Source organism: Hibiscus syriacus, unplaced genomic scaffold (genome assembly GCF_006381635.1).
Source record: "Hibiscus syriacus cultivar Baekdansim isolate YM2019G1 unplaced genomic scaffold, ASM638163v2 tig00109936_pilon, whole genome shotgun sequence".
NCBI lineage: Eukaryota > Viridiplantae > Streptophyta > Magnoliopsida > Malvales > Malvaceae > Hibiscus > Hibiscus syriacus.
The window spans coordinates 733,608-752,927 of record NW_024062533.1 but is presented as its reverse complement, the minus strand read 5'-3'; the positions used below and the strand labels follow the sequence as shown (position 1 = coordinate 752,927).

Genomic DNA, 19,320 nt, shown 5'->3' with positions numbered 1-19,320 from the left:
TATAGGGTAAATTGTGTATTTAATATAATTTGAGCCTGTTTTAATATTTATATTTATATTTTTTTAAAAATATATTTAATATTTAGTTTCATTTTATTTGAATACCTCATTACTAAGTATTTAAAATAATAATTTTTATCATTTTTAATACCTAAATCTTTAATTTATTAAAACTAATTGTTAAATATTAAAGAGAAGTACTAAAATAGAACAAGAATCAAATATTTATTAAAATAAAATAAAAATTAAACTTTAAATATAATTTTAAAAAATTTAAAAAACAAACTAAAATTAATAGTTTTGGTACTAAACGTGTATTTTACCCTAGATTATATCATAAGTAACTTGATTATAAAAATTTATTAAAATTTTAAAAATATAAATTAATTATTTAAAATAAATATTGTTTACATTAATTAATTGTTTTTTATAATTTTCAATTTAATGTTTTATTTATATTTTTATTTAGAATATAATAATTTAAATAATTTACCCTATTTTTATATATGAAGTTTTTTTAAATGAAGTTGTTAATGTTGATGTTAACTTTTAATCCTAAAATATTCCACTAGACGAAGTCCCTACATTAAATCGTTTGTATTATTTAATCTTTTGCTAAAAGAAAATTTCATATGCATGCAAGCAAAAGTTGCTTAAGGAGAGAATTTTCCACGATTTTATGTTGTGTGTATTAGAAATTGGTAATGACAAGTTATTTCTAGACATCACGAGTCCAAACGTCAACGACTGTAGTAAGATGAGTAAATGTTTATTATTAAATAATTGAGAGTAGTTAGAACAAATATTATTTTATAATATATATTTTTTTGTTACATAAAGAAGCTGCAGAACGCAACTAACTGATCAGTTTCTTATAATTAGCTTAATAAAAAAATATGTAAAAAAAATGACTATCCATTTTTCCCATATATATATAGGGTAAGGAGGAGGTAAGATAGTAAGCTACCCCAACATCAGATTGAGAACAACTTCCGTAAGAGACCTCCGAATTATGAAATGCCCTCCGTAAAGTAATGGAAATAGAAATATTAATTTATTGTTTATTAAAAGAGATATAATTAATCGTAATTTAGATTTTAAAATTTTTAGTCATAAAATTTTAAGCACGGTGATCAATGGAATGATCGTGAAAACTGTCCTTGTTTGCACTCTACTCTTCAACTTTCATCTTCATATGTTAGCTGTCAAACTTTCTTTTTGGTACGTTTGTCTTTCAAATTTTGAATTAAATCATATTCGATTCAAATTATTTTTTTGCCAGATTCATTATCAAAGACTCACAATAGTGATTTAATCCATAAAATTTATTTTTCTAGATCATTTTTGTAGAACGTCACATTAGAATTACAATTCTCGTTACAGGCTTGCAACAAATCCAACATCATTAAATACAACTCCTATGTAGATAAAAGTCTCGAAACAATTCGTTGGTGTACAAGCTCTTGGTTCATACATATGGTTTGATGGAAATTTTGTAAATATAAGTAGGAAAACTTGAAGAAGAAGATGCTGAGATTGTTGATGCCAAAATATACATACGAGTGAAATTTTTAGGGAAACGACTGTCTCCACCCACCTCTCGTTCCATTGTTGAGTACCCCTAATCCCATGATTTCCATTTTCTCCTCCAGCATATGAGGTGTGAAGTTTCGGAAAGGGAAGCTTAGGTGGCCAAAAGTTGAATGGTTGGTTTAGAGGGAATAAAACAACATGTCTTGGTTGAGGAGTTGAAAGTTGAATCGTTGGTTCGGAGGAAATCAAACCAGAAGCTTAGGTGGCTATATTGGCAAGAATGAAAAAGTAAAAGAGTATTTATGCAATTAACCCTTACTAACATCAATCATGTAAGGGAAGGAGTGTTATATTAGCAAAAGATATAGCATCGGAATTCACAGTCACTGGAAAGCGACGGACGATCCATAATGATGCCACGTCGCCATAATACTGCCACCATTTTCCAGAAAGCACGATGTCGATGTAGACACGCACACACATTCATGTATTTATTTTCATTACCATATTGGCCTTTTGAACTAATATCAAATTCATTCATCTTTCTCTCATTCTTTCCCTTCCTTTCTTCCATGGCGGATTGGGGACCGGTGGTGATAGCGGTGGTGCTGTTTGTGCTTTTAAGCCCGGGACTGTTGTTTCAGTTGCCGGGTAGAAACAAAGTGGTAGAGTTTGGGAACATGCAAACCAGTGGGGTTTCGATTCTCGTCCATACTGTCATCTTCTTCGGACTCATCACTATCTTCCTCGTCGCCATTGGTGTCCACATCTACACTGGATAACCACACTCTTTACACTTTTGTTTTATAAGATTTGGTCGCTTTTAATGTTGGTTTCTTCTTCTTCTTCTTTGTTTTGGCTTTAAATACCCTTTTGATTGGTTAATGTTATTTTTAACCCTGGGGGGTTTATGTTTGTAATCAAGTTAATAGAAATGATTGGTGAAAATAACCCATTTGTTTGAAGAATACATTTTCCTCAAAACACTTTCCCCTTTTGTTTGAAGGAAAATCAATTACGGTCAAAGTAAAAAAAAATGTTAAAACACGGTAAAATAACTTACCGTATGTGCTTTGGTAAGATCATGGGCTCATTCCTCCGACTTACACGGTAAAACGACTTAGCCTTTGATTAAATGAAGTAAGATTATAAGTGAAAATAAAGGAATGTAAGATTATAAGCGGAAATAAAAATTTACTAGAGAATAGGTTAGGATGTTGTATTTTTGTGTTTAGTTGATTTAGTAGAAATGTATGATTACGTGTTAGGTTAAAGGAATAAAATATTATTAGAATATATATTTTATCAAATTATCTTTATTATATATTTATTTTTTAATAAGTTAAATTTTATTATAATATTATTATAATTAATTTATATATATTTTTTAAAAAATTTAAATTCATAAAATTTATATATATATTTTTTATAAAATTAAAAAGATAAATGAGTTTAATAGAAGGGTAAAATTTTATTTTAATTCTTAAACTTTATATAAAATTATAATTATAGATTTTTTTTGTAAAGTTAAAATAGTTTAAGGATATATTTATAATTTAATATTTTTAAAATTTTTATTATTTAATAATAGAAGATGAATAATTTAAAAAAAATAAAGATATTTTAGTCTAAAATATCGATAATCTAATAATATTTAAGAGAAGAAGTAATCACGTTTTTAGTAATATATCTAAAAAAATATACTGTTGATAATAAAATATTATCGAAAATAAAATGTTCGACCAACTAAACAGGAAATAAAAATTTCATTCCCCTAATAATATTACATGTCGTGAACCAAACTACCCTTATGTGTTTTGGTAAGGTCATGGGCTCATTCCTCAATAATTAAAAGTTTTCCATTTTTCATTCCTTCTTCTTCTTCCTTATTCTCTCATTTTCTCTCTATTTTTCTCCCCAACTTCAATAAAATCAGATTCTGGTTACCATGTCAATTGTTGTTCTAATCATTACCTGTCGATTTTGTCGGAGATCAATGACTCTCAAATTTGTCATTCTTTTAACAAGAATACACCTCAAACCCTAAATTTCGAATAATCTAAAGCTTTTTATTTATTTATTTTACATGTCTTCTATCTTTGTGGCAGGATAAGAATGAAAGGAGTCTGTAATTTGAGATTTAGAATTTTGGTTTAAAGGAGGGGAGAAAACTGCCGACGATGGTTTGAGATTTGGAGTTTGTATTTGGGGTTAAAGTTTTAAGATTGAGGTTTGGTAATAAAATTTAATAGTTTATTTGTCACTGTATGATTTCTTTCGGGTCCAAAGTTGATTTTATTATTTCTTCATCAATAGGATATAGAGGTTCAATTTCATTCGAAACTTTTCAGGTTATGAATCCGCTTATATAATATAATATTTTCAAATTTTACATGTTTTTTGGATTACCGAATTAATTAAGTTTAGTGATTGAGATTAAAAATTTTAAATTTTACATAAGCTATTCATTTTTTCTACATTTATGGAAAAGAATGAACCATATTAAATTTTAGTTTAATGTATTTATAAAAATAAAATATTATATATAAAAATTTAACAATAATAATTTTATAATAATAAAATTAATTCAATTACAAATAAAAGATAAAAAAAACTATTATGAAACAAATTTCATAAAATATTTTCTGTAAATATTATCAAACAACGGAAAATGAATTACACGACATAATTTGATCAGAAAATACTTTCTAGAATGCATTCTTTAGAAATTGTAATTCATTTTTCGGATTTTTCACTCAAAAAATTTCCCTATTAAAAAAATAATATCTATCAAATACTTTTTTTTAACTATTTATCGATCTAACACCTTTTTTTAGGAGAGAAAAAGGAGGCGTACAGTAGTAGACATGCCTTAGCCGAGGGGAGGGGAGGGAATGTGCGTCGCATGAAACGCGCCTTCCATTGGTTTTATGAATGACACATCTAAGGGAACGCGCCTTTTGTGTAGGGTGGTTTTATGTTTAGGGTTTTACGTTAAAGTGATTTTAGGGTTTTCGTAATTGGTTTTAGGGTTTTTAGTGTTTTAAGGTATTATATTTGTATGGTTTAGGGTTAAAATTGATTGTATGTTAGAATGTTAGTGTTTTTAAAGTAGGGTTTCGGTTAAAGTTGATTCTATGTTAGATTGTAAGAAAAAAACGTTAAACATTTAATTAAAAAAATATAGATATTCGAAAAGGGCATCTTGTAAAATAAACAAGTTGAAATCACATTAATTGAAATTAAAAGAAAATGAAATCACAAGAATGTATCATCAATTTCGACAATGAGTTCACAGTATTTCACTGCATTAATGCATTGTGGGTAAGTCCAAAAAACACGGTGGAATTGGCATCGATCTCGAAGAACTCGATCATTATGGTAGGCATGGCGAGTTTTGAACTCAACTACTGTCTCAGGATTCAGTCGTTGAACCACGTTAAACCAATTGGGTAGTTCGTTGTAAGATGAATCTCATTCGTCGTGTAGTTTTATAATGACATTATGTTTTTCCTTTCATATTTTTTTATAGGAGACGGTGTAGCCATATTGAGATTGTATTGTAGAAATCAACACTGCAATAGGTATGTGGGAGCTTGTTCTGACCAATGGCTTGGCAATTCACGTTGGAGTCTAATTTTGGATGGTCCTGGATGATCCTCTGTGCACAACATGTATGAGGACCACTATATTTTGTTAGTTCTCATTTGTCGGTCTACTTCCTCTTTTAACACGAACCATCCAGTTGCAGCCGCTATCACGTTGGACATAATAACATATATTTTTCGGTGGTAGATCGGTCGACTCTAGACTGAACTAAATTACGAATATTGTAATTCTTAATTGTCATCATTGCTTTTTCTTTAGATGTGAACTCCATTCCACGATATAAATCACCATCATTAACTAATGAATGCCTCCCGTAGGTTTTAAGATGAGGCATATAAGGAAATTATGGCCAGTACATCGCATAATAGTCAGTTTCATACATATGTGCTGAAGGTTCGTATTGTACCATATTTATAGGAACTTCATCCGCATCATCATTAGAGTTAATGTTGAATTGTGATGACTTGGGTTCAAGGAACAATCCAGTTTCAACATCATATGCTCTTGGCTCACGAAGAGGTTCTTTTGGAGGAGATGAGGGTTCTTCTGTGACTCTGACGTTTAGTTCGAACAAGTTCGCAGATTAATGAATATCTTTGGAACTTGAAGGGATGCCGCCATATGGGTTATAAATTAAGTGTTGTGTGGAAGATATTTCCATATCGAGGTCGAAGGTACTGACAGATGAATGTCTCCCCCTAGAAATGGAAGACATCTCTATATTGATGTCGAAAAAAGTGATAGATGAATGTCTCCCCCTAAAACTTGATGGTATGCTAATAGGAGGTGGGTTAGCCATTAATGACGTGAAATCATTACATATTGTTTGAGTTGGACTGTCAACTTGATCAACTAGTTCAGGCAAGCCATAGGGGGAGGAGAAGAATATACCCCAAACTGGATGCACATCAACAAAAATGGCATACATTTCTATAATAGAGTTCAAATTTGACTGGAAGCATCAACCATTATAGTAACATCGTCGTCGTTTGAGAGATTGAACGATGTATATATTAACGAAAAAATTTCAATAAAAAATATGTACTGAAGTGTAGCCAGTCTTCTATTGTTTCCAACACGAGCATTCCTTGAGATTTTTGTGATTAAATCGCGAAGAATGATGTTTCTCCTTAAGGATAGAATGATATAGTGATCTGGTCGAAAAACAACCTCGTATTCATCTTTCCCAATTTCTATATCATAGTAAACAACATCTGAAATAGGTGTCATTTTCTTAGTTTGAGAGTTTTAAAGTTTGAACGTTTCTGAGTTTGAGATTTCAAATATACATAGTTTTAAAATTGAAGAGTTTAAGATATTGAGGGTAGGGGAACAATTCATGTCAATTATGTGAAATGCCAAAAATTCTCTTAATAATAATGGAAAACATTTCCCCTATAACACGCTTTTCATTTCAGATGGGATGGAAAACTATGATATGTCAGAGATTTTTGAATAATAATGGAAAATGCTTCACCTGGAATGAGCCTTTCATTTCGAATGAGGTGAAACACTATGACATAACAGAGATTCTCTAAATAATAATGGAAAAATCTAGGACATGACATAGATTCTCTGAAAATGGGGAAAACACTTCCATTAAAAAGCGCATTTCTTTTTCTACATATTTTATCTTATCCAGCTTTAGACACTATATATATGGGAGATGAAGCAAGTGGTCCTCGATACTTTGTCTTCCGTGTATCTTTCTAATTATGTTATTTATCATTTTTATAGATTTTTCCATCATTTTCAATGGCAGCTAAATATTCATCATCTTATCTCCTAAATGATATATTAGCTGATATTTTAAGTTGCGTTGCTTCTAATTCTATTGAGGACTTTCTTTACCTTTGTTTAACTTGCTGGGACTTTTGGTTGGCATCAAATTACACATTCATATTTACAAATGTTCGACTTCATTGGTATGCCTTTAAACCTTTGGATTGTTCTGAATGATTGCTCGTACGAAAGGCTTATGTTTCCAAAAATCCAGATGCATTGTTCAGGGAATGTATAGTTGAGTGTTTTTCCAAATATTATGCCAATGTTAAAGTTGGTTGTCATATATTGAAGCACATCTTTACCATGGCTGTCATCGAAGCAACTTACACTTTAGGCATACGATTGTATAACATAAAAGATAGGTTGCAAGAATGATATCAAGTGTTGTCCAGCCTAAACCCAAAGCATACAAAGATGAAGCAAAAAGAGCTTTTCATCTGCAAAAGCATGACTATATCAACTATTGCCAAAATTTTCTCGGTTTCGTACATCGAAAAGATTCCACAAACATAGTGCTCATGTAATGATAGATTTAGAGGTTGATTTTATTGTTTCTGAAATCGTGAAAGCAATAATGTAATGGATTTTATTCTTAGTAGGACTAGTTAAATTCAATATGAGATTTGTTATAAATATGAATTGTAAAAAAACAAATCATAAACATTATATTAAACAACGAACTATTAAATATGACATGAAGCATACCAAACCAACGAACCAGAAATACCACATATCTTTCACAGACCTTAAACTGTAAATAAACACATACACCTAAAACAGTAAATGAAAGCATACCCATACACCTAAACTAGATTTTTCTTAATGATGTTACGATGCCCAATTACGTTTGAATCATGCTTCAGGGTGTTCATAATATATTTATGTGTTCTCGAACTCATTCTGCTTAATTTGTTAGGTAGTCAAACTCAAACCATCAACGTCAACATCCTCAAACTCTACAAAAAAAATCTACATGAGATACAAAATGATAGTAGTATGTCTCAATTATACCATAAAAGTTGACATCATCGCTTAGAAGAAACCTCTTAAGTGATACTGACAATCTATAATATAATAAAGAGATTCTTCTTTTTCTCCCGAGTTTAACCTTTCTTCCTATTTTAAGCTTCAACTCCTCAATTGATTTTTTTTTTATTAAAAGACATGCTTAAATATTTGCAATAGAAAAACATTTGTCTGAATAGTAGTCATCCTAACTAAACAACTAAAGATTTTGCCTGAATAGATTAAAATTAGCTTTCACCTCGCACACATATATATAGGCCTTAGGAAGGGTCCTAAAAACGAGCCTACCCAAATTATTGTGTCTTGTTTGTCCTTGTTCGCAAAAAGATATTAAACATCATACAAAAACGCACTTTATATAAATACATAATAACAAAACAAAATAAGAGAAAAAAACCAATTAAAAGGAAAAATCTTAATTCATATATAAATATATAAGAAAAAAATAAAAGGCAAATACATAATAAACACACAATAAATAAAAAGATTGACATAGTTGTCAGATTCATCGATGTCTCTTGGAATGTGTTCCACAGGGTGGTGGTCATCTACTTCTAGGAGAATTTCTTCTTGTATACTTCTCCTCATCGTCCTCATCATCTTCAACCTCATCCTCATCTTCGTCGTCATCATCACCATCATCCTCATCCTCCTCCTCCTCCTCCTCATTGTCATCATCATCACTCTCAACAACATTGCCTCGATAAGGATTGAATGTCGATATATGACCTCTATAGGATAAAGACCCTGGAGGTGTATGACGGACGATCCCACCACTCGTTGAGAACTACGAAAATTGTGAAAAATCAGACATCGATGTTTATGATGCATACTGCGGTTGAGGTGTTTGAGGCGGATGACCACCCATAGTATAATTCGCGTAGGAACTAAATGTTGGATCCGTAAACATAGTCAAAAATATATGCCACTGGCTGTCTTATAACCCTGCAGGCTCTGTACGTAACCAAACTGTGATGGCATCTGAACCGACATATATGATATTTAAACTTGCGGATGTGGTATCTGAACCGGTTGCGGTGGCGTCTGGAAGTTAAGTGGTATCCCTATGTGAATTAGAGGGCTAGGGATGTAAAACGGTGTTGTTGGTTTCTGGTGTGATGGTTTCATTGGCATAGTTAACGATGATCCAGAAGCACCTGCTCTTAGTCCAGTAGTGGGGGAACGAAGTTGTAACGTAACGTTTTTATCGGTGACGAAGAATTATCGCCCTTCATGCTTTCACTATTAAGAATGAGTTCTCGTTTGCGTTGAACCATTCAATATAGCCAACTAAAACCATCAAATCAGTTTTTGTTATATAATGTCAATAATGCAAGCGTTGATTCCGATTCTCTCATATCGCCAACCACTCTCTATGCTTCACCAACCAATTCACCTCTTTCTTGCCCCATCTATCGATATTATACATATTGTAGAGGTTCCTTGTTGCTTTTGGAATAAATTGTGTAAACACAAACTGACGAAGCACGCGATCAGTCGAATGGCACTCAACAATAGCATAACAAATAAAGGGCGCAATCGCCACCCATACATCCAATATCCCACTCAAGTTAGGTAAGATTCAAACCCTTAATTCGTCGTCCAAATATGACAACCATTTGAACTAAAAAATATAGATTTCTTGTCAAAATTAAAATGAGATTCAAATTATATAAATACAAATAAATAAAAATAAAAATTAAAAAATGTACCTCTACACTAGCTTTCTGATAAATGAGTAATAGGATATCTTGTAATTCTTGTGGGATATCACAATGATTTTTCCTATTACTTGACCACCTATATATCATTATATAATAATCGAAAATATTATTTAAAATAAATTTACTATTGATACCTTGAAATTAACAAAAAGACATATGGCTCATTCACGATCGAACACAAAAAAGGCATACGGTACTATGCCCACAATTGGAGAAACATGAGACAACCGCCAATAGCAGTCTTCTTATAATTCGTAGCCCAACACATTTCTCTAAACAAAAATGCTAACATTGCAGACCCCCAATTCAATATATCGACTACTTCAAAATCGATTAGGTGCCTCAACCACATGCAATGGATTTGGTTCCAAGATTTGTTAAGCATCAATATACCTCCAATGAGTTGTAGTAAATATGTCCGGACAAATGCTTTTGCCTCGTCCTCCGAACAATTTTCGCGCAACTCTTTAAATTCACTTTTTAGCCACCGTAATGTTATTCGACCACCGTTGAAATTGGACGGACAACTTCCAAGATATTCCCTATATAAAACCCTTAATCATCATATGCCACACCACAAATGACAATTTCATCGACCAGGAGCCCTAGTTACATTAAAACATCCTCTAGCATAATGGTACACTCCCCACATAGTAGATGAAATGTGTGTATCTCTGGCCTCCATCTCTCAATTAGTGCAAAAATCAGAGCGGGTTCAAGTTTACACCCTCCTTCAATTTTTGCTAAGTAACCGAATCTAACCATAGACAAATATGGCGAATAAAAACTTCTAATATACGATCATTTTTCTAACAAATAAATTCTAACCATTAAAATTTGAATTACGATTTCAAAATTATTTAAATAAATTCAAATAAATAAATTCTAATAATTTAAATAATATATAATCAATTTCATAATATTCATAAATTTAAAAACAATACAGTTTTGTATTCTTATCGTATCGGTAAAATGACTCGAAATATGATCAGTATCCAATCGCAACAACGTGCCTTCCATTTTTTAACTACAATTAATAAATATCAATTAACTAAATAAGTTTAGAATTAAATAATTAAATAAAAAATAAATACTATAATAAAATAATTAATTACTTAAATTATAAAAATTTTAATGAATAAAAAATAAATTATAAAAACAATTATACCTTACTAGATTGAAAATATATAGAAATGAGAGATATTTAATTATGATTTATTTGAGTTGGGGAAAAGGGTTTATATAGACAACCGTTTGGGGGAAATAGGTAGGAGAATTTGATGGGAGTTCAGGGCAGGAATGGGAAGGTGCGTCACATGGGATGCGCCTTACAGGGATATCATCGTGTCAGACAATTTTCAGCTAAGGTACTTCCCACCAATCGTACCTTACCCTCCGATCCTCCTAAAGCGTGTTTCATTGAACGTGCCTCCTTCTCTAGGGTGTTAGATTGAGTCATATTTGGAAAACAATTCCTGACAGGTAATATTTTATTTATAGGATGATTTTTTGGTAAAAAATCCTCAATTTTCAAAATTTATTTTTTGAAAAATCAATTACAGTGAAACAAATAGTTTCTTAATTAAGTTGAGTTCACCATTAGGACGGTAAAGAATCGAGTCACTCAATCACTAAGTAATGTGGAGTTTAATTTAACTCAAAAAATATAAAATTAAATTCGATTCAAAAGTTTAAAAGTTTAAAATTATCGATTCATGCTCGAAAACAAAACTAAAAATTAATGTTTGATTTGAGTTTGAAACAGTCTCACATAAACTCAATTTAAATTTAAATTCAAATTTAAACTTTAAATACATGAAACTTTATATTGTATTTTTTAAATAATATATAAATGTTTAATTTTTAATTCTTTAAATTATTTATGAGTTTTTTGAGTTGAGTAGTGAATAGTTTATTTCAATAATTCGAGTCAAGGTAAGTCTATCTAAATTAAATGTTAATTGAATTTTAATCAAATCGAACTTGAATAATTTATGACGGCTAATCTCATTTAAATTCCTATTCACATAAAAAAAATAGAATTTTAGAAGATATAAAATGTAAAAAGAAATATTATAAAAAGAAGCTACATATCTCAGTAAGCAGACAGACCCACAAGAAATCAAATGCTGTTCCATTGTCCAGGCTATTTCAACTCTCTGACTAAACCCTGTTTTGTCATGCTGCAATGCAGATGAGGATAAACGACTGCTGAAATTCAGAGATGTGCAGTATAACAATCCATGGAATCGTGAAGGAGATGATGAAAATAGAGGGGAAATTTGATGTGTAATTCAATATAATCATCAACCCAAACCTGCACCATCATAATATTCAAAAAGAATTAATCGAAACAAACCAACAAAAATTACCAGGAATGTCCTTTGGCGGCAAAAGAGGGGCAATGGCATAACAAAGAATCGAACGGCCCAATGTGGAAACAGTTGAAACCAATCCAGCAAGGTAAAGAACAATGGCCAAGCCTACAACCCAAGGCATCAACATCAACCCTATCAAGAAAGCAATCGATCCACAAAACATCATCGAAACAGATATCCCCAGCATCAGCCATCCGACTCCCGCCGGCGTTATCGTCCGGGGATAACGCCTCATCTCCGATGCCGGTGATTGCTCCGAGAAAAACATCTCCGCCGCCGTGGTAGGCACTCGTAGAAGATTCAGAACCAGCGCCGACAGGTCCTGGAAAACTCTCGATTGCTGGCCCTGATTTTGCTGTTGTATTGTCATATTCTTTATCCCAAACAAATTCGTAAATGAAAATGCCTTGAAATCTATAATCCAACGAAGAACGAAAAAAGATTTGATCAGAATTTTTTTTTTCTTTTCCTTATGCTAAAGCGAAGCAAATGGATAAACACGGGATGGTATGGAAGAAACAAATAAACAATCGGAGAGTTCTAGCCAAGACTGTGTTTGTTTCTCGGGAAAATTTGGAGGGTAACTAAGAGAGAAAGTGACGCAGGCGGTGCTGTAACTCCGGTTGGGATTGCACTTCTCTTTTATTTTAGACTTTGAGGAATGATATATAATTTTAAAAAGGAAAAGAGGAAAAAGAACAGAGGTTGTGCCCGATACGAAAGGAATAAGGTTAATGCGTGACGTCATCTGCCTCTGCCTAAAACTTCCACGTGGTTTAATCCACGCGCCAAATATTATTAGGGTAGTAAACTACACGTTTAGTACCTAAATTATTACTTTTATTCTATTTTGATGTCTAACATTTTTTTTTTCAAAATCATATCTAACGTTCAATTTAAGTTTCAATTTGATATCCCAGCATTAAAAACTTAACGACGATACTGAAATGACACCAGAAGGTAATGCTGTGAACTATTGAAAAAATTAAAGAATATCACATCAGTAGTTATGTTTATCTTTTAATATTAGGATACCAAATTGAAATTTAAATTAAATGGCATGTATGATTTTGAAAAAAATATAAGTTTAAGTATCAAAACAAAAAAATATATAGTTTAAGTACTAAACTTGTAGTTTACCCTATTTATTAATATTTTGTTTTGTTTTTACTCTATAATACAGAAAAAGGATTAATATACCATGCATTGAAGTTTAGGTATCAGATTTGAATGAGGCTCATAATATGGGGATGATTACAAATCATAGTCTGGGGACAATCTTACGCAATTATCTTAATTTTGCAACTGCAAGTGTTCTTTTATTATTAATATAGGGGGCTTAAAAGTGATAATATATTTATAGATATTTTTAATTATTTAATAATAAACGTTTAAATATTATATAATCGTTAGTGTTTAAATCTGAGACCTGTAGGAATAACTACTATTCCTTTAACTACTAATATAAATTGGTTTGTGCCAAGTATTTTTAATAGATAATTTATTTTAAAATAAGAAAAATAAAATTTAATATGAAAATGTATTTTTACTTTAAGTAGTTTTATACATATTATTGATGGATGGATAAGTGAAAATAGATGACGAAGATTAGGGGTGTTCAAATTCGGGTAGCCGCATTTTCGGGTACCCGAATGTCGGTCACGAAAATTCGGCCCATGACCCGACCCGTAAGAGACGGGTATCTGTAAGTCGGATACCCGCATTTTCGTTTCACGAATACTCGATTAATATTTATTTTTAATTTATTAATTTATATTATTTTTTAAAGAAAATTTCACATAAAAATTTATAAATTAAAAAGTTTAGAATACATAACATAAACATAAAATTTATAAATTCAAATTATATAATCTAAAAATAAAATATAAAAATATAAATTAAAATTATAAAGTTACAATTAAATTTAAAATAATAAGACTAAAATAAATAATTTAAGTACTAAGGTGAAATAATTTGAAAAACATTAAGATTTAGAATGTTATGGTAAAATAATTTTTAAAATTAAAATGAAAAATCTAATTTAAAACAGAAATATAATAAAATTAGAAAAAGGAGCCGAGTAGGCGGGTACTTAGTTAAGGAAAAATTTGTGGTCCGAACCCGACCCGGAAACCCGCCAAAAATAATAAGTCAGGCACCCTGCCCGCAAAATCGGTTATTAACCTTTAAAATACCCAGTAATTTTAGACTGAGTCGGTGGGCCAACGGGTTAGATAATTTAGGTCAAGTATTTTTTAACACTTATTGCTGAGATTAACTTTTTGATTTGTTTTTTAAGTGGATATCTTTTTATCTTCTACCATTAATCTCAACTATTTAATTTCACTCATCTAATTATCATAATTAAATTTATGTAAAGTTAAAAAAATTCCACAAAATAATTAAATCTTATCACGTGTGTGCATGGTTTTCAGAACCGGACCGGTTAGCGAACCGGCCATACTACCGGTTCACTGGTTCAACCGGTCGAATCGGTCCGATCGGTCGGAAGAACCGGACGACGTCATAATTATTTAAAAAATTAAATAAAAATACCAAAAATATTTAATAAAAAATAATTTTTTATATCACAAGTCATATTCAAAGCAAGTCATAACATATATAAATTAAAAACCATAAAATCAAGTGAAACAAAATGATTCAAATTAATTACAACATAATATTTAAGGTAAAACATATATATAATAATATAATTATATAACTATAATTAAAAATAAATTTGGGGCTAAAAAATCATAACAAATGATATTGTTTGGTTTATTTTTTTTTAAAAAACAATCCCACATGGCTAAAAAACATAGAAGAGCATCCCAAAAATCTAAAGAGTAAATATATGAGAACAAAACAATCCTACATTGCTAAGAAACATAGAAGAGCATCACAATTAACTTCTATAAATAATAGAGGTAATTTGACATTCAAAATCATGGAGCCTTTTGGTGAGCACTGAGTGTACTATTCTTTCACTTCAATCAAGCTCGAATTTTAGGCTTCAATTGAACTTCTAAATTTTTTTTAGTTCAAGCCTTTTTGAGTTCAAGTTTTAATATTATATTTCGAGTTCGAGTTGAACTTGATAATTTTTAACTTGTGAGTTTGAGTGGAGTTGAGCTTACTTTTAAAGTTTTCAAGTTCGAGTATAGCTCAGCAATACTCGAGTTCGACTTGGCTCGTTTAACAAACAACGTTTGGTTTAATTTTTTTTTTTTAAAAAAATTTCTGGTTTTTTCCGGTTTTCAGCCGGTCCAGTTCGAACGGTTCAGCGGTTCTGGCCGGTTCATTAGTAGCGGTTCAACCGGTTTAGATTGAATCGGACTATGCAACGATTCTCGGTTGAACCGGCCGATCCGGTCTGATTTTTAAAACAGAGCGTGTGTATATATATATATTGAAAATGTTATATTAAGAAAAATTTAATACGAAACTTCATCAAAGAAATGATACGAGAAAATTTACACTTTAATAATACAGGGAAAAGGAACACATTAAAAAAATTGACAACTAGGGGACTAGTTGATATTATAATAGTAAAAAACAATATTTGAAAAATAATATATAAAATACAGATTTTAGAACGATAAATAAATGATTTTTAATCAAAGTCAATGGTTGTTAATTAATAATTAAAGCGTTGAAAATATTAGCTCTTCTCTTGGAGGTCGCAAATTGGTACGTAAGCATTATTGTAGTCAACGTCATTAATGGTAATTGATTGATGAACAGCTATGAACATAGAAATGCCCATGGCAGAGACGATGGTAGATGTAATGTGACATTGTTTGGTTAATTGATTTTTTTTTTTAAGTTGAACTTTTAGGGTGCGTTTGGTTTACGGAATGTAAGATTACCTCTGGGAATAGGATTACCGGAATGTAACATTACCTAACACATTACTGGGAATGTTATATTACTGTGTTTGGTTTATTTGGCAGGAATGTAAGATTACAGTGTTTGGTTGAAGGAATAAAAATTACTGTAATGTATATTTTATAAAATTGTCCTTGTTTATGTTATAGTTTAACTCATAGGCATAAATTGATCTCACACATTCATAGCTTTGTACCAAAAGAAAGAAATAAACAAAATCAATGATTTTCACTGCTGTAAATTTATGCAATTGTAATTTACCGAAGATAAATATAGCATATATTCTTTTTATTTTTATTTTTTACATAAATCATGTATTTCGAGTTTTGATTAATTTAAGCATCTTCAACTAATAAGTGAAAATAATTCATCATTCAATATATGTTTAGAAAAATAGTAATACTTTCCTTGATTGATATGATCATTGTTGAATGATTTAAACTTTTATAAGAGTGATTATGTCATATTTGCTGAATGCAAAGATCAAATATACAAGCATATAAAACTAATTTACGCTAATGTTAATTCATTTTTATTTAAATATAACTAGAGCCGGCAAAGCAACCTTGAACCCAATAGTTTGTAAGTGTTGATTCGAGTTTGAGAAAAATTGAACTCGAGAAAAATTTAAATATGGGAAATTTAAATCTGATAAAATTCATTTTTATTTAGCGCTTGCTATACATCAGAATGAACAAATAGATGAAACCTCAGGTAGTGGCTCTTAACCTCTAAAGTGACAAGTTCGAATCAATATTCGAGGAACTTTTGCAGCTAAATGAGAAGTCTTTCGATTTTTTGAAACTAAACCCGAGAAATAAAACGAAATTTGAAACCTTGTATGGCTCTAGCATTACAGTTAACAATGGCACCATTTCAGTATATATAAGCTATGAACTGATAAAAGAACATTGCAAGAATATAACAAATGCATACCAGAGCCAGGAATGCGTTGTTCATCCCAACATAGTGAGGTACTAATAAAAGACACTAAATCTCACTACGTTGTAGAACTCGAGAACCTGAAGAAATGTACATGATTCGATCAGAGTAAATGATAATAACAAACTAAACATTCTAAACGACTAGTTATTGGCATAAATTATGCTTCCCTCTTCGTTATTACCCCTTTTTCGCATCTCGACGAATAAGACATGAACACAATAACTCTTCATTGAATTCAATATGATTATACCAACCAAGATGAAATGTATGGCAACTGAAGTTGCTTGTCACCTGAGGAACTACATTACCTATATGATGTGATTAATACCTGTTTCAATCACTAGCTATTTGATTCGGTTTTTCCATTCAATGAACGACGGTTGTCGAGCTGATCAACAATCTCCAAAGGAGACGTCGTGTCGTCCCTGATCCTCTTAATGTTGGGGCCTAACAATCCCCTATGTCTAAATCTGTAAAGCTTAAGCACCTGGTTATCGGCAAAATTGAAAGCCCTTTGTATGATGCGCAGGCACCTGTCTACAGAGTAATCTCCGTAACTCCCACAGCGCTTGCAGCCAACAAAATGAGTCACAACTGGCCACCTCTCTTCTCCCAATCCCGGATGATATTTCTTCAACATCTTTTCGTACCTATCAACCAACCCTGCCCAATAACCATGCAAATACTATTGATTTTCAATGAGAACTTTGTCTATCCATTGATCCTTTTGTGAAAGCAACAAGTAAATCAAAGCCGACTGATCATCGGCTTCAAATGTCGGCCTCCCTTTCAAATTTACAATCAAAACCTTCCCAACCTCATCACGAATTGGACCCTTAGGCCCCATCGGCTGCCACGCATCAAGCAAATCTAATGACCACTGGCAATTTCTAAACATAAAACTCCCTGTATTCAATGCAATCCATGACTTCTGCTCAAACAGTAAATCGGAGTAGCCATATTATGCTTATCGTACTTGTACAATGGAATCTCAAACACCATATCCGTAAAAAAAATCACTATGCATCCACCAAATCCACTCGAGTTCAATATGAGAAAACATTAACCTAATAATAAGTGGCCTTGAACAAATAATGGTCCCCGATAGGATTATCACAAGGTTTTGGGGGTGAACCAATGACGAGCAACATTCGAGCTTTTCCATTAACAAAATTAGGGAATTCAGAAAGCCAAACCTTTCGCTGCTGATCCCAGTCCGGAATTTAGGTCCGAGAGTGTATGTAACATTAGGATTGAACTCAGGTTCATCCGGATCGGTAGGGTCGGAGTAGGAGCGGATTTCAGCAAGGATCCGGTTGGTTTCTTCGATCAGGTTTTGGTTTATGGCTTGCGCTTCTGAGCTCCCCAAATTCCCGACGCCGATTATGCCGCGCAAGACGAGGATCGTAACCAAGCCACAAAGAATTATGATCTTCCGCCACCGAGAATTCGGGGAAATCCACGACGCATTCCGGGAAATCCACTTGTGCATCTGCCTCCCACGAGGCATTCCGAGAAATCCACGGTTCCTTCCGCCACCGGCGGCATCGTAGTTATTTACAGGTAAACCTCCGCCGCCTCCAGTTGAATATCTCTTTTGGTGAGTGAAATTATCTCTCGCCAAATCGAAGAAGAAGACTTCTTCCCTTTGCAGAAGCAAGCTTACAGAGAGAAGGCTATTTTAGACAACGATGATGGGAATAATTAAATACCTAAGGGAAGCGGGGGAATAGATATTCCCGGGAGAACGGTAAGAAAAACACTATTGGTACTAATTTATTACTGGCACTCGGTAATTATATCCATCCAAACGTGGATATATCCCTCAAGGAAAAAAACATTCCTCCTAGGAATAAATTATACCGTGAACCAAACGAGACCTTAGATTAAGTTTTATTGTTAAAATTATTTTTAGGGTTTAAGAATATTTTGTTAATAAATGTATATTTTTAAAAAATAAATTAACATCTTTTTAGAATTTATTTTTTAAAAAGTAAGTTGACATATATTATTTTGAACTAGGTATAAATAAATAACTATTAAATTATCTTTTTTTATTTAAAAAAATAAAGTTCTCTTTGAAAAAGATAGTTTAAAACTTCTTCTTTAAAATCTGTATAAAATTTAAATTTAAGAATCGAATGTCCGATGAACGTTAATTTATCCTCACAACTCTCAGGATTAACTTTCTAATAAAGTATGTGATGCTCTTTTTTGAAAAATTATGAAGATAAATTTAACTTTAATTTTTATTTTTAGAACATGAATGCAAATCTAAATATATGTAATGAACTTTGTCGCACCCCAAAGTGAGGGTTAAAAGTTAAGCACTTGAAGTTTCAGTGTCGTGAGAGTTCTATAAAAGTATAAGGGCTTCTATATTAATTAGCCCAAGTTCAAAATATTCAAATACCAATATAGTTTTTATCTTT

The 19,320-nt window shown here is 31.6% G+C and overlaps 2 protein-coding genes and 1 pseudogene across 3 annotated transcripts; 1 reads left to right on the top strand and 2 right to left on the bottom strand.

Moving 5' to 3' along the window:
• The first annotated feature begins 2,060 nt into the window (after positions 1-2,060).
• Positions 2,061-2,487, top strand: LOC120210840. Its single transcript, XM_039209506.1, has one exon. The coding sequence runs from the start codon at positions 2,106-2,108 to the stop codon at positions 2,313-2,315; it is 210 nt and encodes a 69-aa protein (XP_039065437.1). The 5' UTR covers positions 2,061-2,105; the 3' UTR covers positions 2,316-2,487.
• Positions 2,488-11,681: 9,194 nt separating this feature from the next.
• On the bottom strand, positions 11,682-12,683 carry LOC120210810. Of its 2 annotated transcripts, none has more exons than XM_039209474.1 (2): positions 12,050-12,683; positions 11,682-11,885 (listed from the first exon to the last, which is right to left on the bottom strand). In XM_039209474.1, exons 1-2 carry the CDS (start codon positions 12,423-12,425, stop codon positions 11,824-11,826), a joined length of 438 nt encoding a protein of 145 aa, XP_039065405.1. In that variant the 5' UTR covers positions 12,426-12,683; the 3' UTR covers positions 11,682-11,823. The 2 variants fall into 2 exon arrangements, with proteins under 2 accessions (XP_039065405.1, XP_039065406.1); XM_039209475.1 differs by having other exon boundaries at positions 11,682-11,860.
• Positions 12,684-17,161: 4,478 nt separating this feature from the next.
• LOC120210801 lies at positions 17,162-18,694 on the bottom strand (annotated as a pseudogene).
• Positions 18,695-19,320: the final 626 nt, after the last annotated feature.